General features: G+C 34.6%; 2 protein-coding genes and 1 non-coding gene across 3 annotated transcripts; 1 reads left to right on the forward strand and 2 right to left on the reverse strand.

Annotated features, from left to right (window-relative positions):
• Positions 1-1,484: 1,484 nt before the first annotated feature.
• Positions 1,485-11,093, forward strand: LOC131660375 (coatomer subunit gamma-like). Its single transcript, XM_058929615.1, has 18 exons — positions 1,485-1,696; positions 2,207-2,304; positions 2,413-2,463; positions 2,558-2,671; positions 2,785-2,985; positions 3,069-3,170; positions 4,553-4,660; positions 4,735-4,968; positions 5,191-5,441; positions 5,553-5,724; positions 5,825-5,980; positions 6,093-6,143; positions 6,454-6,594; positions 6,660-6,857; positions 6,957-7,088; positions 7,172-7,345; positions 7,537-7,776; positions 10,617-11,093. The coding sequence occupies exons 1-18, from the start codon at positions 1,651-1,653 to the stop codon at positions 10,809-10,811; spliced, it is 2,664 nt and encodes an 887-aa protein (XP_058785598.1). The 5' UTR covers positions 1,485-1,650; the 3' UTR covers positions 10,812-11,093.
• A 4,985-nt stretch (positions 11,094-16,078) lies between these two features.
• On the reverse strand, positions 16,079-21,430 carry LOC131660376 (guanine nucleotide-binding protein subunit beta-1). The gene is made up of 6 exons (XM_058929616.1): positions 21,103-21,430; positions 20,930-21,024; positions 19,166-19,590; positions 18,406-18,763; positions 16,914-17,027; positions 16,079-16,445 (listed from the first exon to the last, which is right to left on the reverse strand). Exons 1-6 carry the CDS (start codon positions 21,206-21,208, stop codon positions 16,410-16,412), a joined length of 1,134 nt encoding a protein of 377 aa, XP_058785599.1. The 5' UTR covers positions 21,209-21,430; the 3' UTR covers positions 16,079-16,409.
• A 250-nt stretch (positions 21,431-21,680) lies between these two features.
• TRNAE-UUC (transfer RNA glutamic acid (anticodon UUC)) lies at positions 21,681-21,752 on the reverse strand. Its single transcript has one exon. It is a non-coding gene; the product is annotated as a tRNA-Glu (tRNA).
• Positions 21,753-24,281: the final 2,529 nt, after the last annotated feature.

Consider the following 24,281-nt stretch of genomic DNA (forward strand, 5'->3'; position numbering starts at 1 on the left):
ATCAAATGTTTGTCGATAAAAAGCTCGAAACTAGGATTGAGAAGCACTGTAGCAAAGATTCAAAAGGTCAACAGAGAAAAGTGAATGTGTCTCTGTCAAGGACGAACACGAAGCTAAAGGTTCAGTAAAACACAAGAAGGGGGTTGAATTGGGGTTTCAAGATTAAAATCTTTTTCGCACACCCAAACACAAACAACACAGGAGCAACATGGATAAATAACAAACGATTTTATCCTAGCTCATCGTTAACTAGGCTACCTCCAGTCCACCATACCCTAGTGATTTTGTCTAATCAACAAGCACTTAATCCACTAATCAAATAACCTTTTGATTACAACCTCAATGACACACCAGCCAAAGACTTCTCGAGGATCCTGACTAAACCTTTAGTCCCTCAAAGAAATTAACCAACCTGGTTAAATTACAAGATTTTGTGTGTATAAAGTGCTTCTTGAAAACTTGATACACACGGTTACAACACAACAGGATTTACAAAAATGAAAGTTATGAAGCTTTCAACGAAATAACAAATTTCTTCTTTGTGTTGATTTTCGACTTAGTGTTTCTCTCTAAATACGACTTGTTCCTTTTAAATGAGTATGAATATCTTCTTTCAGTTATCTGTCAACATGAAAACTCCATAAAACACATGATTTTCCTTATTCTTTATGCACTACTACAAGAGATTCCAACATATTCAGCACACAAAACACAACCATAAAGATTTTAATGGTTCATTTCCATCAGATTCCACACACAAATAGGATGCGATAAAGCGTGTTACTGAACTAACTCACCTCTTTGTCAAAGACACCATTTCAAAATGCTCATTGCTGTTTGATAGCACACTCCATTTTGATGGATTTTAACGAAACTTTCCAAAGTTCTTTTCGTCGTTTATGTTGGTAACTCTCTCTAGAGGTCTATCCATGGTGATTCGAAGGAAAACTGACGAAACAGAGATATTGAAGATGCAAAAGGAGGTTTTCAAGGCAAAAGGAGGTTTTCTGTGAAATGAAATATCGGTTTGGAGGGAGAAGGGAAGTAGGGAGTGATATCAGAAAGCAAGTGCTTTAGTTTGGAGCATAAAGTTTGAAGTTTGAAGTGATATGAGCAAAGGAAACACTGTTGTAACAGAGGAGAAAACTGTAACATTGGTACTGATGCAAAAGTTATGGTTCGATTACATTGCAGGCAAATTGGATATTGTACATTTGTAGGCCAATGGTAACACAAAGAGACCAAACTATTAGTTTGAATGTAGCTAAATTCTGAATTTAGTTATAAAAAAAATAATTTTTAGACACATTTTGCCCCAAAATAATTAGGGGTAATTTTTTTTAGCAAAGCGCAAATGAGTATTTTCCAAGTACATTTGCTTTAAAATAGATTATTCCATAAAAATTAATCTCATAATATTAAAATTAAGCGCTGTAAATTTTAATTAGAGGAGTATTATAATATAAAATGCAATAATCCTCTTAATTTCCTTAGTAGTCGGTGCCTTACCCACCCGATCTACGTCTTTGGAATACAAAGCACCGATGATCTGATTTTCGCGTTAGTTGAATCTTCTGCTTCTTCTTTTTCTTCTATCGGAGCACTGATATATTAACAACATTCACAGATCCCTGAGATTCTGCCACGCCAATGGCTCAGCAACTCGCCAAGAAGGACGATGACCGCGACGATGAAGGTTCACTTCTTATCTCACCATTTCTTAATTCCACCTGTTTTCTATCATCTTCTCGCTTAGCATTTATGTTTTGAATGATTATTTATCCGATTCGGTTCCAGATCCGTTTTCCATTTCAAATTCCCAATGTAGTAGTAGAATTCGCCTAGTAGTTACATCATCATCATCGGATTGAATTTAGTGTTTTTGAATTTGATTCGATTTGTTTTTGATCTTGCTTCATAATTCGCAATGTAGATCGTTGAATGAATGAGTTTTCAGTGATGAGTTGATAGTTTAGATCTTGCTTCATAATTAGCTCTGTCGCAGATTGTAATTGTTGCTAATATGGAGCACAGACACCACCGGAAACATGACACCGATGCTGACATGTCTAATAATTTGAAAAATAAATAAATTAAACGTAATTACAAGTGTCGGTATCTGTTTTGGACATTGACACTGACACACCTTTTTTTCCGAGGTGTCGGTGCTAGAGAATTTCTAATTGTGTTTTTTATGGATGACTAGCGGAATACTCGCCTTTCATGGGAATTGAAAAGGGTGCGGTTCTTCAGGAGGCAAGGGTTTTTAATGATCCACAACTAGATGCTAGGAGATGTTCACAGGTTTTTATCACGGACTTGAGGATTTCTTTGTTCTCTCTTTTTTTTATGCAAATTATTCCGGCAGTTGAATTGTGATGTTGTGTGTGTTTTGCCATCTCTTTTTTCTAGGTTATTACAAAGCTGTTATACCTGCTGAATCAGGGAGAGACATTTACCAAGGTTTTGAGAGACTTACAAATCTTCATACATTTTTTTTGGTTTGACATTGTGGATTTATGTTAGAGTCACAATTGATCCTTTTTATTATTGCTAGACCGAAGCTACAGAAGTTTTCTTTGCTGTGACTAAGCTTTTCCAGTCTAGAGATATGGGATTAAGGAGAATGGTCTACCTGATGATAAAGGAGATCTCTCCCTCTGCAGATGAGGTTACATTTTACTATGCAAAATTTCTTCGTTTTTAGATTCATATGTGTAGGGTTTAATCTGTATATTATAAACTTAGATTATATGACTGTTCTATTTCTTTGATATTGTAAAGGTTATTATTGTCACTAGCTCTCTTATGAAGGACATGAATAGCAAGATTGATATGTATAAGGCAAATGCCATTCGAGTGCTTTGTCGTATTACAGACGGAACCCTTCTTACCCAAATTGAGCGGTATATAAAACAAGCAATTGTAGATAAGAATCCGGTTGTTGCAAGTGCTGCCTTAGTTAGTGGCATTCATCTACTCCAGGTAATACCTGTTTCTATTTGTCATTCTGTATATTTTGTACATCCCATGTATGGTATATGCTTATTTGTACCCCCTCTTTACAGACAAATCCTGAAATTGTAAAAAGGTGGAGTAATGAGGTCCAGGAAGCTGTTCAATCAAGAGCAGCTCTTGTACAGTTTCATGCACTGGGTTTGCTACATCAGGTATGATGCAAGTTTGGTCTGGTTATTTTGTGATTCTAGATCATTCAGTGAATTATGGTTCGCTTCCTGGCTTAAATCTTTGCATTTCAACTGCACTTTCTTGAATGGTCACTGTACTTGTCTTATCGTAGCTAAATATCATGAATGATGAATGTTCAGCCCAAGCTAGTCATGATTCTTTTTTTTTGTTGAACGGAAAATAGGGATAAGGCAGCTAAAGGCCTGTCATAAGCTAGTCATGATTCTATTATTCCAACTTGTCATTTAAGTGCATTTCTTTAAGAGGTGCTTATTTTCTATTTGAGCTTAATTGGATGTCGAATTTGAGTAATACAAGAGAAATCAAAACTTCTTTGCTGAAGTTGTTATTTATTTGTCTGGTACTATGGTATTTGCTCTCTTTTATGGTAGTTACTATCTCTCTATCTACTCAGCCACAAATATGTCACAATCAAGGAACTAGAGGAGGCTGAGTTAGGTCTATAAATAGGAAGAACGTAATTCAAGAGAGACACTCATTCTCTTAGATTTGCAAACATAGAGACTTTTGTGTAATCCTGTACACTCTTTTCTCCTGTATTCAAATGTTATCACTCAAACAATATTCTCACATTCTTAGTGCACTAACAATAGCATTAGAGATAGAGGGATGGAGAGAATTAATGCAGCCCCCATTGTAGAAAATATGCTTGAATCTTGACTTTGGTAATTTGAGCACGTGTGGAGGAGACCTATAGATTCCATAGAAAGGAGAGTAGATGAAATGGAGGACATCCTAAACGTTAGATGTAGAGGAAGGCTAGAAAAAATATAGAAGAAGCTATTTAAGAATGTTCATATCTCTATCGTTGTTGAAGTTAGTAAAGTTTTTATCTCTTACCTTGTGGAAATCCAGTTTAAGCTGAACCATCTCTTACCTACATTGATTGCCATCTCTGTAGGCTATGGCATCATCAAAGTCTTTACATGTCTTATATATCTTGTAGAATTCCATTTTGAGCTGAACAATGATGGAAAAATAATGTTTAACTAGTTTATATTTTTGGTGTTAACCCTCCGGTTTCTATGGGAAGAGTCCCTGGTAATCTGGAGTTTGGCTGAGAGGTAAGTAAAGTCTGACCAAAAATTTTTCCACCCAGGATTCAAACCTGGGTTCTCCTGAACAATCTGTCTTTTTCTTAAGCAGTGAAGCTAAGTAATCACTTGTGCCCAATCACTTGGTCTTATTAACTAACTTTTATTCCTTAAAGTCCTTCTAAAAATGTTATACTGCACAATTTTTAGATTGTACCTTCTGAAAGACCTACTTTTTTTTTATCACACAGAACATAAGTATAAATTCTTAAGAGGGTTTGAGATATTTGGTGAATTCAAAATTGCAGATACGACAGAATGACCGACTAGCTGTTAGCAAGCTTGTTACCAGCTTGACAAGGGGAACTGTTCGCTCACCTTTAGCTCAGTGCCTGTTAATTCGCTACACAAGTCAGGTATGTCTTCATACAAATCTTGTTGTTGGGACGATATTTATTTACTTAATGTTTATCTTCTATTGCATTTGTAGGTTATCCGTGAATCAGGAAATAACACACAGTCAGGGGACCGCCCCTTCTATGATTATCTTGAGAGTTGCCTTCGTCACAAATCAGAAATGGTGATTTTTGAAGCTGCCAGGGCTATTACAGAGCTCAATGGTGTAACAAGCCGAGAATTAACTCCAGCTATTACTGTTCTTCAGTTATTCTTAAGTTCTTCTAAGCCAGTTTTAAGATTTGCTGCTGTCCGCACCTTGAACAAGGTAAGCCTTCAGCAGTCACTCAAATTTTAGCAGAAGTGATTTTTAACAGGCCTCTTAAGCATCCTCCCTATGGAATAAGTATTTTGTTTTTCCCTTCTATGATTTGGATGAGTTGATATAAAATCTAGATTTTCCGGGTTCTGAAATTTTCTTATGATATTTGCATTGGCTAAACTTGACCCTTATTATTTTAGTTCTGAGTGCGGCTATGAAACTTTGCAGGTGGCAATGATACACCCAACATCAGTCACTAACTGCAACATTGACATGGAAAGTTTAATCTCCGACCAGAATAGAAGCATTGCCACACTTGCTATTACTACACTTTTGAAGACAGGAAATGAATCAAGTGTTGACCGTCTTATGAAACAGATTACAAATTTCATGTCTGATATTGCCGATGAATTCAAAATTGTTGTTGTTGAAGCAATAAGATCATTGTGCCAGAAGTTCCCGTTAAAATATAGATCTCTGTATGTGAGCTGTACTATAGTCTTCATCTCCCCAAATTTTATACCTTGCATAATCTTTTTTCCTTAATGAATGGTATAAATTATTTGTTTGTGCTCTGCTATTATTTTCAGGATGAACTTCTTGAGTAACATTCTTAGGGAAGAGGGTGGTTTTGAGTACAAGAAGGCAATTGTAGATTCAATTGTGATTCTCATTAGAGAAATCCCTGATGCAAAGGAAACTGGATTGCTTCATCTCTGTGAGTTCATTGAAGATTGCGAGTTCACTTATCTCTCTACACAGGTATTTCTATTGGGGTCCTTCGTGATTCACAGTTTGTTTATTTTTCTTCTGGAAGTGTGAACATTTTGCTGTTAACCATTTTGTTCCCCTTGAACCATAGATACTGCACTTCCTAGGAATTGAAGGGCCAAAAACATCAGACCCCAGCAAATATATTCGTTTCATTTATAATAGAGTACATCTTGAGAATGCAACAGTTAGGGCCGGTGCTGTGAGCACTTTGGCAAAGTTTGGTGCTGCAGTTGATGCATTAAAGGTTCACTTTCTTTTGTTTATTATCACATTAGTGATTTTCTCTTTCTATTTATAATATTTTTGGGGAATATTTGGTGCTAACTTAATTTAAAATCACATCCTTTCTCTTTCAGCCGCGCATATTTGTTCTGCTGAGGCGATGTCTTTTTGACAGTGACGATGAGGTGAATTTCCGTGTCCTTTTTTATGAGGCATTTTATGAGATGCACTAGCTGTGTAATTTTTTGCACGTCATATTCAGGATTTGTTGCTTATATGTAATTAAATTTCCATTTTGAATTGCTTACTTTAAATCTTTCTATAATATAGTATATACATGTTTGTCTAAAAACTAATAAATATTTAAAATTTGAAAATTATGAATGACATCTCTCTTCTCACCCTCCCCCCGAAAGAAAAGGATTTTCTATTTCTGGATGTGTGTGAAGTTATCAACTGCTTTATTTTATGCCTGGTATTATGATTTATTTGCAGGTCCGTGATAGAGCAACCCTTTATCTAAACACACTTGGAGGTGATGGCTCTGTTGTTGAGACTGATAATGCTGTAAAGGACTTCCTGTTTGGGCCATTTGATATCCCACTTGTCAATCTGGAGACTAGTTTGAAAAATTATGTAAGTTTTGGTGTTTTTCTTGCATTCGATTAGTACAATATCTCATGTGTGTGATATGTTTACAGGAGCCTTCAGAAGAGGCTTTTGACATTAACTCTGTGCCCAAGGAAGTCAAATCTCAGCCACTTGCAGAGAAGAAAGCTGCTGGGAAAAAGCCAACTGGTTTGGGGGCTCCTCCAAGTGCTCCCTCATCAACTGCTGATGCGTACCAGAGAATGCTTTCATCTGTTCCAGAGTTTGCTAACTATGGCAGCCTGTTTAAGGTTTATACACTTGATTGTTCTTTCACAAATTTATTTTTGTGTTTTGTTCCTTCAATGGGTAATACGATATATATGTGCTAATGTTAAATTTTTTACCAGTCCTCAGCACCTGTGGAGCTCACTGAAGCAGAGACAGAATATGCAGTTAATGTTATTAAACACATTTTTGACAGGCATGTTGTGTTCCAGTACAACTGCACAAACACGATACCAGAGCAATTATTAGAACATGTAATGAGTTTCATAGAGACTTAAAATTTCATAAAACAATCCAAACTCAGGTCTTGTTTGTAATTATATATCCGTGTACACAGGTTATCGTATTTGTGGATTCTTCAGAGGCAGATGAATTTTCAGAGGTGTTCTCTAAGCCTCTCAAGTCTCTTCCTTATGATTCACCTGGACAGATTTTTGTGGCATTTGAGAAGCCCGAGGGTGTGCCAACACTTGGAAAGTTTTCTAATGTTCTGAAATTTATTGTTAAAGAGGTACTTAATCCTCTTTACTTTTATGAAGCTTTTGGGTTTTTTATTATTTGATCCAGCCCCAACATGTATCATTATTAAGTGTACGTTTCTAGTGCGAGGATTGTTTTTATTTCCTACATTTAGGGAATTTGTGGAAAACAATCTATAAAATATTTGGTAGAAAATCTCCATATAAACTGGATCTTCTTCAGGTTGACCCAACAACTGGTGAAGCTGAAGATGATGGTGTTGAAGATGAATATCAGTTGGAGGATCTGGAGATTGTTTCAGCTGATTACACGTTGAAAGTAGGGGTATCTAATTTCAGGAATGCATGGGAAAGCATGGGCCCTGATTTTGAACGTGTGGATGAGTACGGTCTTGGTCCTAGGGAGAGCTTGGCTGAAGCTGTAAATACCGTCACCAACCTTCTTGGCTTGCAACCCTGTGAGGTAAGCCAATGATGTTACCTGCTTCTTTTTTTACTTCGTTGAGAAAAAATTATTTAGCATTATGTCTGTGTTTGTCTAAAAGTGGTTGCATTAAGATATGAATCCATGGCCTCTTGTTAATTACCCAATGCCCTCACCATTAACAACCTTATTTCATTAAACTGAATACAAACAAGTCAAGGCTATCATGCAATTTTTTACTGTAACATAGTTACTGTTTTTGGACAATTATGCTTGTTAGATGCTTCCCAACATACTACATACTGCTTCATAAACGATCCGGCTGGTTCAACTGTGAACTAGGGTTGGTCAGGGTGCTTAAAACTGGTAGTCTGTACAAACCGAAATGAAATCATTCAATCCGCTTTGAACTGGACAGAACTGGAACTAGTTTTGGTAAACCGTCTGGTGCAGATAGAAATCTTAAAAGTATCTTAAAACACAGTAAGTTAAACAAAGTAGAAAGCAAAAGGATTCGCTCATCACGGATGTGACGCACCAATAGACACATAGCATTATATTTTACAAATAATAGGCAAAAATAAAAAAAAACGAAAGCAACAATAGCATTTTACTAAGCAATAAATATTAGATTTAATCTTTTCAAAAATCAATATTAAAACATTCCATGAATTATCTATGAAGTTTAGTATTGTAATTATTATTTAGTTTATTTATTTGTGTATGATCCGGTCCAACGGGTTAAATCAATTGAACCATGACCTAGAGGTTTCACTGGTTCATTCTCTGGTTCGGTTTTTAAATCACTGTTTTGTATCATGTTAGTATTTACAGATTTGCTTTCCATGAAGGATTTAGTAGAGTGCATAAACCAAAAGGGGATTTTCTCATACACAATTTTAGGTTTAATATTAAGAAAATATGCCAATGTAGTTGGTGGATATCAAGACTTTAACAGTTTAACTGAGTGTTTAGTTCAAAAGAAGGGAAGGAAGAGGGAATAACCCTCTCTTTGTTTGGGTTGTAAGGGGAGGGGAAAAAAACTAATTTAGTTTATACTTTTAAAATGGTATATATTTTTAAGTGCCTGTTCTACCAGTGTAACACCAAGAGCCTCGACAGCAGTGCTTATTTTTCATTCCCATTTATATAAGAAGCAAGAAACAAATTGAAAGGTATAATAACTTGCAAAAAAGAGATTACAGTAAGCTAATTTAAAAGTATACAGATAAGTAAAGAACATTAAAATTATGTAGTAGTCGGCCTGCATACCTGTTATTGTCTCCTTATTCTATTTGTATTGAACAAGTTTAAAAGTTGGTGAGGGTTAACTTGTTGTATCTGTTTACATATTAGTTGTTAACATGTCTTAATCATGTTGCTTGCTTGATAAATACATTAGTCAGAAAAGTTTACATGATAGCCAAAAGAATGGATACATGAACTACAATAACATGAACTCAAGAAAGGAATGAGAGGCTAGAAATATTATTAGTGCCTGCATGTTGGGTATAACTATTTTTTCAATAAAAGGTAACATAATATTATTAGTGCCTGCATGTTTGTGGCTCACGCAGGTAGTTTCAGCTGGTGGAATAGCACCTGAAATCTACACCTTTCATGTATAATCCTCATGCATGCCCTAAATATGAAAACAGAAAAATAGAAAAATGTCTATACAAATTCTATCAAAAATAATTTGTTGACTTGGGACCATCATCATGATTGCACAGTAGTGAAAAAATAGTTCAACACATTGACAATTAGCTTACCTTGCCATTAATTTGAAGCAATTCCCCTTCAACCTTGAATTAACATCTGATACTGTTCCCAGCCTTTACAATCCGCAGCCTGTTTGTAAAAGAGTGTAGTATTTGGGATTAGTTGCATGTTTTCAGAACAATCCAAGCGACAAAAATGAAATTCTCAGAATAGAAAACTAAGGCAAAGTAAAGATGCCAGCCAACAAAATATATGGGCTTAAAAATATCCAGCAATAAAAAAATATCAGCTACTACAAGAAAAGTGAAGGAAAAGCATGCTTTATTGGAAGTCACTGTTACTAATTTGTTTTCTATTCTGTGAATTGTGATGTCACAATGGGTGGGCTACATATACATACATACATGTGGATCTGATGCAGAATGTAATATTTTAGGGATGGCCCTAGTGATTAATGAATATTTTTAAACGGGCTTACATCTAGCGCCTGGCATTTCCAATCTCTAGCCAGCCACAAGGAAGCCCTTGCGTTGCGTGCATACACCTATTTGAAAGGCTTATATGTGCTATACACATGAACACTTGCACAAAGAGCCTATATGAACAGTTTGTTTGTGCTATACACATGGACACTTGCAAAGAGAACCTATATTGACAGATTTGTAGGTGCTGTTGTAATAACAGACTTTTTACTCCAGGACACACAGATAAATTAAGTTCAGGCGAGTTTGATATTTCTAACCAAGATGCAAACATAATTGGTGAATATGCACCAATTATTATGCTTTTATTCAACAACTAAGGTTAACATTATGGCGTTGCATTGCCAAACCCCAACCACAAGGTTGTCCATGCGTGCATGTAAAGTACTGTTGTAGATGCAGAGAACCCATTAGAAGAGGTACCTTGGTGCTTCTCTTATGTTACTTTTTGGTGCTTCTGTTATTCCTTGGTACTACGATCAAGCCTAGTGTAACATGATATAGACACTAAGCTTGCAAACTTTCCTTGAGTAAGACATTTCTCTCCATGAGAGCCTAACAAATTCTCAAATGAGAGAAATCTGGTAGGAGTATCTTTCATTGATGTCTGCTTTCAGTTATACTGTTATCTTCTGGAAGGTTGATATCTTATAATTTTTATTTATGGGTGTGCAGGGTACCGAGGTTGTTCCACCCAATTCAAGATCACACACATGTTTGTTGTCGGGTGTATTCATAGGTAACATAAAGGTGCTTGTGCGGTTGTCTTTTGGACTTGATGGTCCAAAGGATGTTGCAATGAAATTGTCCGTCAGATCCGAGGATGAAACTGTCAGCGATGCCATTCATGAGATTGTAGCTAGCGGATAATCCATCAAGTAGATAAATTTTGACTCAAGATGGCCCCTCTTTTTGTAATGAGATTGGAGTTAAGCAGGCGCATAGATATAGACGTGTGTAAAGAATTACAAAACTTTATTATATTTGGGACTGCATTTGTTTGTCCCTCACTGCATTCTTGGTAGACTAGCATCGATATTGGAAATATAATATTGAAGTACACTTACTTCCTCATGATTATGCTTCATTTTTCCTGGTAGTTAATGTAATATGAATTTTGAGGATTTTCTTTTATCAATGTGTGTTGTTGAATTGGATATTTGTTGAAACTGCAATTGTTTATTTAGTATAAAAGACAAGTTTCTTATTTGAGCATCTTGAAATTTAGGCTTTTCTGTATGTCACGAGGACACTTGAAATTTAGGCTTATTTGTTAAGTTTTGTTAGTTTGCTGCTGACTTGTGAAGTTTATTACATTTATTTGTCAAGTTGGCTAGGTTATTAAAATCATCTACTGCAACGGCTAAAATTATATATTCTCAGCAAATAATAATGTTGATTAAATAATTTGAGAATTTCAACCTCCTGCATAATGTTTCAAAATGTCAACATGGTATCTATAAGCCATATGTTTCTCACAACTCTCTAGCTTCTCTTCAACGGCAGAATCCTCGTTGCATGACGATCTTGCTTCTTTTGGCAATCTACATAAATCTACTATACGCCTCTAAAGATTCATCATAATTTAGACTCACTTTGTCTCGGGATCAAATAAAATGAGAATGCATTTTTGGTATGGAGCCGAAAGGTAAAGAAGTGAATTGAATCCACTCAACTTTTTCTTTCATGCCCTCTCTCAGGCAATTCGGAACTGTTGGATTAGTCTAACCCTTAAAAGATAACAGAGAAAATATAACATTTAAAGAGGAGAGATAAATTTCATTCTTTTATTTTCATGTTTTATGTTATTCCTTTGCATTATCATTGTTATGTTTTATTATCATATCAATCATTCCATTGAAATAAAAAAATAACAACACTCAAATTAAAGAAGCATTGCTCTACACACGCACATTTCTCATTACCGGTGACCACACACGGTGGTGGCAAGATGACCTTTGAATGTGTAGCACCGTGTTAGTAATAATGGTTGGCGAGTTTTCACCGTGACAGCGACATGATCTTTGTTGGGTTAATTTTTTTTTAAAGAAAACATACGAGGATTATATGGAATACATTTTTCGACATGATCTTATTATTTATTTAATTATGGTGGTTGTTCATGACGATGACTACATGATAATAAAATGATAAAATGGAACACTGCATTTTTGTTTTTAACACTATTGAATATATATTTTATTTTTTATGAAACTTTTAATCTTTGTTTACAGTGGAAGTAAAGGTTATTTTAAATTTTTTTTAGGTAATTTATAAATCTTTTTCATTTAGCCATAATTAGTGTGAGTTGATTGAGTTCAGCATCTTATAGGCATTGTTCATAGATTTTTTTAAGTTTATTTTTATAAGCTCTCAAAGATAATTTATAAGCTCTTAAATTTATAAAAACAAGTTATAAGCTTTGAAATTTATTTTATCTTGTTAGAAAAATAATTTATGCAAGTTTTTTCATAAGTGTTTATTTTGATTGTGTTATAAACTCCAAATAAATTATTTATCCAAACAGGCCCTTAGTCAGTGCCACATATTTCCATTCATTTTAATTTTTATTCAACAATGTATTTATGTGGTTAGGCATATTTTATATGTAATGATGTCAAATATATACATTTTTATAGATTTCAACACATGTTTAATTTTCAAAAGAAAATTTCTTTAGCCATCTCCCTACGGGGGTCACCTCCAGCGAAAATCCCAAAATACCCCTGCTTCGGAAATGAACTCGGAGCGCATGTTTTTTTTAAAATTTCCACAATTCGGAAGTGCATCTCCGAAAACACCTCATGGGGGGTGTCTTCGGAGATGAACTTCTGAATTATGCAACTGTGTTTTTTTTTATGTTTTATCTAAAACAGTCTCGCATTTTCAACGGCTCTCGCTCCTGTTGAAAAAAAAACAAATAAACGACATATATTAAATAAGCGACATGATCATGATTCTCGCGTAAAACGCCTTCAGATATTGCTTCAGAGAAATTTGAAGCATGTTTCATTTCATCGCCGCGAACACTATCCATCTTCTGAATTATAAACATAGAACTTTGACTTTCCCAGCGCACCCCTTTGTTTGATTTTTTTGTAATGACGTCCCCTGATGATAATGATAAACTATAGCTTACATTGATTGGCTCCTTTGTCTCGCGGAAACTCAAGTTGACAAGACTTTTAACAGCTTCATGTCTCTTACTTTGTTCCATTTTCAGGCTACAACATGCAAGAAAACCAAGAATAAGCTTAACCAACCCCTTTAAGTTGAGAATATTATTTGGATCAACATGCTCGAGTTCAACATCATCATTCACAACAGATGATTCTTCTTTGGATAGTGACTCAGAGATATTTCTAGCACCAACTTTTCTGTAAATACCAGATAGTTTACTCTTGAACAATGGTGTCATGTTATGCTTAGGATACCATACAAAAACTTTCTCGCTCTCAAAAAGCTTTTTTTTTATGTTTTTTCTTAAACAGTCTCGCATTTTAATTAAACGGAAACGGCAAATAAAATAAGCGACATATAAACAGAAAATACTAATATGATAAATAAAATCCAAAAACACTGTGCGAAAGATACAATCCGAAATCAAAACAAAACAAAACACGCCAAACAAAACAAAAACACGTTATTCTGCCCGACGAGCGTTACAAAATACACATCAAACAAAACAAAAACACATTATTCTGCCCGACGAGCGAACTCCTCCGAATGAAGATACTGATACCAATCCTCATCCCACTCAGTCTCAGAACCATCAGCATCAACCACGACTCTCACGCCAGATAGTTGAGCTTGAGCATCCGGGCCCCGGGCCCCCCTGGGAACGAGAAGTAGAGCCGGTCGAAACCTTCTTCTTCTCCTTCACCTCCTTCACTCCGCGAGAGCACGAAGTAGAGCAGGTCGAAACCTTCTTCTTCTCCTTCACCTCCTTTTTTCCCTTAGCGCCACCCATTCCTGACATGTTCCTGTAAACAATTGAAATCGATTAATATGCGAGACAAAATAAAAAACTAAAAAAATTTGAACTTCTGATACAATTCGGAAGTTCATTTCCGAAAACTGGGATGGAGGTGTTTTCGGAAATGAACTTCCGAAACACCCCTGCGATAGAGTTTCCTGAAACTTCCATGGCAGACCCCAAAATCAAACATAAAACCAATTCAAAAAGTTTCTAAACAACCTAAATACTACTAACAACCAGTCCATATATCATTTATGCAATTGAAACCCTAAATAACATGCATTTGAATAATGAATCTAACAAATTTAAAACTTACAAATTGAGTGATTTGTGGGCTTTTGAATGTTGTATAGCAATGTGATTGGAGCCTTGATGCAGCCTTGGAAGTGTGTTTGCACAAATTTTCGCCTTTGGTTGTTTTTTATTTGAGTTAGGGTAAATGAATTGGGGGAGGGGGAGTGTTTTGATAAATCTGCAGAACGCGCAGTATTTCGGAAGTTCACTTCCGAAATTATGTTTTCGGAAATGAACTTCCGAAATAAGATAATTTTTTCAAAAAAAAAGGCGTTTTCGGAGATGCATCTCCGAAAACACCTTTTTCTTGCATTTCGGAAGTTCATTTCCGAAGTCAGGGGTAGTATGGGGTTTTCACCAGAGGTGGACTAGAAGGTAGGGAGGTTGGCAAAGAAATTCTCTTTTCAAAATAATTCTCCATTTTTATTTTAAAACATGTTCTATTTTTCACTGTTTCTGATACTGCTTCTGAGTTGTGTGGTTCTAGGAATACATCTTCGTAATCACAGGATAGGTGGTTCTAAAAATGCATTTTCAATATTCTCCTTGTATAAGATAGAATTTTTAAAGTCCATACTGGCCTAAAACTTTTATTAATATGGGGCTCTCATCTCATATTTCTTATCAAATCACATTAAAGCATAATGCACATTAATTTGCATGTCACTCCTTCAACGGGGCGACACCCTCAATTGAATTTAAGTTCAATGAGTAGACTCCCATATCTAAAATTCATATTAGAGAATCTTCTACCATGCTCCACAATTGAAAAATTGTGAAGCTCGAGTGTCATTCTTCCTCGATTGAGAACAATAAAAATATTGAGTTCAACAACTTTGAGCTGAAGACAGGTGCACATGTAAGGGTTATATAGAATATATTTTTCAATTACGAAACAAAATGTTTGATCGAGCTGGATGCGACGATTTCGAGATCGATCAAAGATATTATGAAGATGTTGAAACGTCCACATGGATGTTGAAATGTAATGTTCAATTTATGTTAATGATTACCTATGTATCAATGTTAATTTTGTTTTTCATTCTGCAACTTTCTGTTTCTATGTTTATTTTTTATTCATATGATCTGAAAATATATCTCCGTAAGATTTACAAATATACATTTTTGGATTAAATTCAGCCAAATATTTGGAGCATGACTCAAGATCAAGATGTGTTGTGTGTTTGAGTGTGTTCAGATGCAGAAATTTAGGAATGTTTTTTATTTTTCACGAGTGTAGTAGCAATCATTAGGAATAGGATGCCTTAAGCAATTCTCTAAAATATCTAACATGTCAGGCTTTAGTTTGGTAAAATATATCTCGATCCAATCTATTTCCATCCCAAATAACCACTGATAGCCTAAGAGAACATAAACATGTTTCAACACTAGCTATAAAATAACAAAATCAAATAAAATATTACATATGTTCGAATCAACAATTAAAAACAATACAGGTAGTAGAAATTAGTGCTAAAAAATCTCATTACTTCTGCTACTAGATTGCATTTGTTATGCTTATTTATTGACCACAACTCAAAATCTCCCCTATTAATGTGGAACAATAATTTGATTCATTAAAAGAAAGAGGCAAACTTATAACCATTGATTAGAAACACGAGATGTCTATCATGGACCGGCCACTACTTGAACATTGCTAAAACATCAAAGATAAATTATGTTTAAAAATAATAATTGGGCTATACATTCTTAATTAGTAACAAATAATGTTTTATATATTTCTTAAATTATTAAATATAATGTGGCTTTCTCCTTTAGTTAGAGCTGGTTTTGATGGGGCAAAGTTGAGAAATTAGGACACTTTACCAAAGGTTTTTAATGTTGAATTTATTTTGGCCAAAAGTTACACAAGAGTTGCTTCAATAGGAGAAAGATTCGATTTTACAATGGAGATCCAAACACCTCCTTACCTGATCCAAATCTCATTCAACCACTGTAAACAATACATTTAGTTCTTCCAATGTTTCGGTTTTAAGTTATAGACCTAAATCACACACACGAACCAATGAGCATGGAGATAAACAAAGGCTGCACTAGTTCCACTGCTAAATGTTATGAACATGGAGATAAACTTTGCCTTCCAATTTTGGATCAAAGTCAATATCATAAGCATCACTGTTGGATTGTGATGAACCACAATACCCCCCTACAAGGGGGAAGCTCTAACAAAGGAGTCAAATCACCTTCCTATGCCCTCCAAATGCCCATATCTGCAAGATGCAAGTAATTATGTCAAATGTGTATTGTATTGAATACCACATCCATGAATTTAACCAATGAAATCCACATACATCGGATTTCCTCGATACATTATTTGATGTAAATATACATTGGTTAGCAATGCTAGTAGGATTTACCACTGACTGGAGATAAGTCCCAGCATAATGACCAGAAGATTCATTTATGAAAAGTCCTAGACAATCCTTAATAAAGTATGTTTTGGAGTTCTACTTAACATGTTAGACCATTATAAGCTGGCATGGCATCATAAATATATTGCTTTCAATTTTTGCTTGATTCCTGATTCTTTTTCAAAGTTTCCTTAGAGGAAGGAAAGCTTATAAACTAACAAAACACATATTAATAAAAACATAGTTCTTTTTAAGTTCAATCCTACAATCATCCTATGCCACATTTAACCTACAAGTTTTAATTATGAGACTAAAATGCTTGCTCACCTTTAAATTTGTGTCCCAACTTCCTGTACATAAAGCGCTTCCATCAGCTGACATACCCAAACAGGTGATCCTGCCCTCGTGAGAGTTTTGAAGAGATCCTAGATTCAAGACCACCTACAATCAAATGAAGAAGCAAGTATAGTTAGTCTTACCGACAAAAGTTGCAGTAGGCACAACCACGGATGTACAAGTACAAATAAGTGGAAAAAGATAGTAGTGTCAGAAAATATAATGCTATGACTAGATGTTACAAGACAGAATTCCATTTTATTTTTGTTCAGGTTTCTTCTATAAAAAATATGGCAAGTTTGCCAAGTCTGAGAATTTATATTAATAAGAACAATCCCCAACAAGAAGATAAACCTTCAATTTTCCCTTCAAAACATAAACATTAACTCCTTTTACTGGCCGGCAAAACAAAGTTTTAGGCAATGATTTGAGACAGAAACACCGTCCAATTTGGGAAGTAAAAAATGTGACATCTGCTACAGTTTTTAGAAGTACAAAACAAAATAAACAGCTTTATAACAACTCCACATCAAAAGGCATTATGCTGTGATAACGAAAAAGAATATCAGAAAGCTATGAGCCAATTTATAAACAAGATAATACCAAGTGAACTTATCATGATTAATAGACTCGGCCCTATTCCCACACAAACTCACCACAGGTTGAAATGTTGAAAGCAAAATAAAACCAGAATTAACCCCCAAATCGCATGTAGAAGTAAAGCGAACAACTAATTAATAAAGAACCAATGATGTTGTTATGTACCACAGAGAATCTTATTTTCTATATGAGCCAGTTCTTCTATGCCAAGCCAGAAAGATGATGTGCTATCTAACATTATAGAAGTTATGTTGAAAAGAAGAATTTTTAAACTTTTAAAGAACAGAATACATCACTTCCATGACGATATTTCTATATTTTCCCATCCAACTGGGAGTTATTATCATATTATATTAACTATCAACCATACAACATTCGATAAAAATTTAAATTTGTAGCTATGTAATCTTACAGTGAACATTTACTTATACTTTTGAAAAGCTTATTACACATCCAACTGAAGATAAAGTATCAAGTAGTTTTGAAATTTTATGACAATTTGTAAAATTGATCTACTCAATAAGAAATTTTTTGACAGTTGGATTCACAGTGAAAATAAACAACCATAAAGAAGCATATGTTTCATTAAAAAGCTAAAGTTTCAACTACGGTAGGAAGCAATAAGTAGAAACTAGAAAGAAAATATCTTACTGTTCTTTTGGATTAAACTAAAGCACCAATTACCTTTCGCAATAAAGTTTCCCAAAGCATTATAAGTAGAAATAAAACAGGCTGCTGTCATTTTAGGTTAAACTGAAGAACCAATCACTTTTGCCAAAAGTGTCCCACAGTAATCCCCAGTTTACAGTGGTGTGTGAGGCTATACGAACAGAAAGAAAACACCCTAATTTTGTTTTACATAATACACGAAAGCAACAATTACCTTAGCCAATAAAGTATCCCAAACATAGCAATCGCCATTAGTATAGCCAGCAATAAGAAGTCTTCCAGATATGGAAAATGCAATGGACGTCACATGTGCCATTTCGTTGTCCTGGTGTTGCTGTTTATATACTTGAAGTTGGTGTCCAGTCCTAATGTCAAACAATCTGCAAGTTCCATCCTCAGAGCCAGTTCCAAATCTATTTCCATCAGGAAAGAATTTGACAGAATTAACATCTCCCTCATGCCCATGAAATGTCCGCACTGCTCGACTTGCCACACGAGTGTCCCACAATCTAGCAGTCGCGTCGCAAGAACCAGATACAAACAATTTGGAGTTGGATCCATTAATGGAAATGCTGAGAGCGGACAAAGAAAAAAAAAATTCTTAGCAATGATTCCATACTAAAAAAAGACTATGCTACTGATTTTCATCTCATATATAGATTTTGTTATTATTAAAACAACATATACAGCATGTCATCCAACAAATTACATTCTATACTTGCAACAATATTTTATGGCAATGGAGGAGAGTAGGATAGGGGTATTCTATAATTTATGAAGATGGTATAGTTTTAACATTTAGCGAGCACGCTTCTTACCAGTGAGATTACGTTATTTTATCAGTGTGTGAAGATTATTAGAAACAGTTTTATTGACATTTATACAGTCTCAATTTGCTACTCAGTTGCAAATAGTTGTCTAAGAATTAAGAAACAAATTCTGATTCAAATTTATCCAGTAATCTCCTAATGTACCTAAGTACATCTGCAGTATGTCCAGACTGAAACTCGCCTCCAAAAACAGATGTTCTAAGGCCAGTAGTAATATCCCATAAAACACATGTCTGATCTCCAGAACCAGTGATTAAGTGAGTGTCTTCACCTGGAACATACTGACAAGATGAAACATAACCTTTATGTCCACTAAGCATCCGTGAAACATTTAGATTCCCATCCCTATCAGTGGGAGAATTAAGATTGAAAATAGAGCAAACACTGTCAAGGCCCCCACAAGCAACAGATTGACCAGTTGGTGAGAAAGCACATGTCATGACCCATGCACAAGGAAGCTTTATAGCATGCGTTTTCTGGCTTGTTAGAGCATTCCACACTATTAATCTTCCATCTTGGGATGCACTAACAATCCGATTCTTTTCTGAAGTCCAATCCAATGAGTACACCTGTAAATTTTACATAAATACAAAGTTAATTAGTTATCAATATTGCTATGTAGTAAATAAAAGCAAACACGCATATCACACAATTAACCAAAACTCAAGCTATCCTTACTATCTATCAAAAGAGTGATCAAAATAAACGACCCTTGCTCAGGCGAGATGACTCCAAAAGCTGACAATTATGATTTTTAACATTTATACTATATTACCATTTATAGTGATTTATATCTTTTTAAAACCGTTACAAACAAGGCGTACGTGTCTTGTATTCAATGTTCTCAAATAGCGACGCCTATGCCATGGCCGCTATGGAGGATATACATTGTGGTTTTGGGCTCACAACAATGATAAATATCGGCTGACATTGTGAGTTTTCATAATCAGTTATAATGGCACTGCAAAGCGGCCGTTATGACAGGATTTTGGCTCTCCGTCATGAACCGCCTTTCTTCGGCGTCGAGGATCTGGCCGCAGATGATGGAGAGGCGTCGAGGATCTGGCACTTAAATCTGACAATCATTTTTTACATTTCCTGTCAAATTGTAATGGAGAGCCGTCGAGGATCTGGCCGCAAATGATGGAGACACTAGACAGATTGTAGCCATATGGAATCCGTTGAATTTAAATGCGGTTGCAGCTGAGGACTTTCTTCGGCGGCAGAGAAAGTTGGTTGTTTGGATCCATTAGCAAACAAAGTTGCGTTGAAAGAGATTGAGTGCTTTTAGATAAAGCGGGGATTTAGGGGTTTAGATGTTGAAAATGAACACCACCCCAAACCTGAGCGTTAATATGAAGTTGAAAACGATAATCTATCTCTAAATTGACAATAAACACTAGTGAGGGTTGTATTCAAGATTTTAAAAAACGGACCGTTACCACGAAAACGACAGCGATAAAACGGTATTGGAAGGTGGTGATAACGATACGGTTATTCATTGTTTTTGGGATAAAAAATAAATTGTTATTAATTCATACAGCAACGACCGCAATCAATGTCACGACACTTGTACCGACCGAAATCGCAAAGTCTTTAAGCGACCTTTATTTTAAACCTTGGTGGACCGCGACGACCGCAATCAGTGTCGCGACACCTGTACCGACCGAAATCGCAAAGCCTCTACGGTCGGTTATTTTAAACCTTGGTTGTACTAATCTTAATCACATGAATGTCTCTTAAAGTTTCAGTTACAGTGAACTAGTCAACTGAATACTAATGTTTGATACTAACTAACAAAATTTCAATAACCAAACGAAGTATTAAAAACATCAAAAAATATTTATAGAAATTTAAAAAATTTGGAATTGAATTGAATTGAATTAACTTGAACTGAATTGAATTTACCTTTCCGGTATGACCTTGGAGCGTTCTACAGCAAAGAATATCAGTAGGACCAAAAGTAACAGGAGCTCTACCTTGAGACCTAGCATATCCAGCAACTAGGGTTTATTCAGTTAGATAGATCTAATCAAAATCGAATTAAGAATCAAAACCAAATCAAAAACACAAAAACTCACTATCAGTATCAAGCAACGAAAGCCGTCGCTGCTTCAACTTTTCTCTGAGATTGTTAACCGTTTCCGTTGCAGCTATGTGACGTTCTTTGAGCTCCGCAACGGACATTTTGTGAAGTGATTGAATGAATGAAGAAAAAGGAGGATGAAGATGAATTTGACCTAATGAAATGATGAATCTACTACTACATCTTCCATTATTGTTGTTTGATTTTTGGATAGATAGAAACAAAAACGGTTAGAGAAAGGTGAATGAAATAGCGTTGTTGTTGTTGATGTGTGAATGAATGAAAGAAAGTGTGAAAAGAAGAAGGAAGAAAGAAAGGTTGGGTTGAAATGGAGTGTTGTTATTATTTACTGACGCCGTCGGGTCCACTTTCTACATCTGTCACTGCAAAAGCATTATTGTATTATTGAGATTGGACCGGTTTATTTATTTACGGGTTATATTAAATCGGTTCAAAATAATGAGTCATTTAAAAGAGATTGTATTATTGAGATTGGACCGGTTTATTTATTTACGGGTTTTATTAAATCGGTTCAAGAGAAGGAGTCATTTAAAAGAGATGGAAATGAAAAAATTCCGATGCCGGGAATCGAACCCGGGTCTCCTGGGTGAAAGCCAGATATCCTAACCGCTGGACGACATCGGATGCTTGTGATGGATTCGTACAATTTAAATTTATATACCCGTACATCATTTTCTACAATTCAGATCTTGCTATAATAATATTAAATTTATTTTGTTTAAAAGTATACTAAATAAGACTTTGATTAATCTAGCCTCTTAAGTTAGAAATATAAACAATTTGGTTTATTTGCTTTCTTCGAATTTTGTATCATATATCATAATTGTAAAAGTGTTAGGTTTGTTTTGATGGAGGACAAAACTATTTAAGGTGACATATTTTGATAAGTATTTTGTTAAGTGTTTTGAGAGGATTATAAAGAAAGTGTCTAACATTTTTTACCAAGAATATATAGTTTCATTGGGAGATTATATTAGTGCTCACTAAATTTTTATTGTCTTTTGATTTTGATTATTATGATATGTAAGGTCCTTTTTAAAAATTAAATTATGACGGTTATATCTAAGTAAATATGAAAAGAGTATGTTGATGAAATTGTTTTTTAAATTTGTAAAAAAAAAAAAAAAAAAAAAAACTCAATTTAACTAAGTTATTAAAGCAATACATTATACATATATATGTCAAGATCTCCTAAAGATTTCCTTTTTCATTTTAGGGTGATTATGTTAGTGTGAAGATTAGCACCTAAAAGATAATTTTATTAATGAACTTAAAGTGCTCTATGGCTTAGAAAAAACGGACTAAAATATAGGACATGTTGCCCACTATCTCAGATTCTCAGCTAATGACTATTATGACTTAATAGAATTTGATTTTAACGAAACTCATGTTAATAGGACATGTTGCCCACTTATAAGTATTAATATAACGTTAGAGACACAATATGTCAATTATCAAAATACCAAATTCTTGAATAAATAAACTGTTAAAATCAAATAACTAAACTCATATTAATCTCTTTAATATTTTATTAATTTAGCTTTTCTCACTTTCTTTTCACAACCAATCACACCCTAACAATGAAAGGCAAACTTATAAATATTGATTGAAAACACAATATGTCTATCATGGACCAGAAAATACTTGAATATTGTTCAAAACCTCAATGATAATTATGTTAAAAAAAATTTATTGGGTTATATTATATCTTTTTAATCTCCCTTAACTTTTTATCTATTTCTAAAATTATTAAACATGTTAGGTCTTCCTCCTTATTCTCAAATTTTAATCACCACTAAACTTTGATTAGGTCTTAATTTCAACAAAACATAATCTTAAAAAAATAAATCGATATCAATGGAATAAATGATAAGCTACTCTATAAATTGAAAAGCCTAGGCATGCAATATACTACGAAACATAAATGCAAGAGTAAAAGGTAGAGAGATGACACTGGAGTTTATAGTGCTTCGAATCTATCGTCCTCGCGTTAGCCTACATGCACTCTTCAAGAGTTTTCCATCGGAACCTTCATAATTCCATTAACTTAACAAATATTCAAAGAGTTCATACAATCACTTATCCACAATAATGCTGAAGAAAATAAAACTTTAATTATTGATTTTGACTTGTATACAACTTCAAGTCAAACTCTTCTACGCAATCTTTATTCGATCGACGCTTCAAGAATCTTCCAATATCGCTGTTTTTCTCCAAGCCTTCATATGTAGCAATCAACCATTTTATTCGCCCAATTCTTTGAGCGGTGAATTGTCTGAAGATTACTCCTCATTATCCGTAGTCTTCCACACAATCACTACTAAGATAATCTAGAAAAAAGAACCCCCTTCTTTTCAGTGAAATTTGTTAGCACCAGTGACTACTCCTGAATATTGAAACAAACTAAAAAAAACCTTTAACCATTCTTCAAGAACAATTAGTTTCAAGAGAACATCTCCCCCAATCATTCAAGGATCTCTCATGATCAAGATCTGAAACATAAATCGGGGTAGAAGAAGAAAAACATTCAAGTGCTAGAACTTTACAAAGTGAGAGAGTTAATTTCACATAAAATCACAAATGATTATGAAATTCCACATATGTAAACGTTTTGACAAAAAAAATTATATGTGCTTGAGTTTAAGCACAAAAATGAGTGGTAAAAGTTGATTAGATTTGAATCAAGAGTAATGCATGTATTGAGTCAAATGAGCAAGTGAGTAGAATGAAAGAAATTATGAGTTTTGGCCCATTTTTCACTTGATTTGAATCAAGCACAATGTATGATTTGAATTAAAGACCCTATGATTTGAATCATGTACAAACTGTGACTTGAATCAACTACTAAAGGCCCTTAAAAATGCTGAAAACTGCTTGATTCGAATCATGTAAAAAACCTGATTCGAGTCAAATTCCAAGGGTGAAATAATCAAGCATAAGATTCAATTAGTTGCAAAGGAATTTTTGCAAAGAGAAGACATAAACTTTGAAGAGTTATTTGCACCATTTTCTAGAATTGAAACCATAAGGCTAGTTGTTGGTATTACGAATAACAACAATTGGTCCATCTATCAAATGGATGTCAAATCTGCATTTTTGACCTATCCGCTTGAGTAAGAAGTTTATGTAGAGCGACCTCCTAGTTTTGTTATA

Source organism: Vicia villosa, linkage group LG3 (assembly GCF_029867415.1).
Source record: "Vicia villosa cultivar HV-30 ecotype Madison, WI linkage group LG3, Vvil1.0, whole genome shotgun sequence".
Lineage (NCBI taxonomy): Eukaryota > Viridiplantae > Streptophyta > Magnoliopsida > Fabales > Fabaceae > Vicia > Vicia villosa.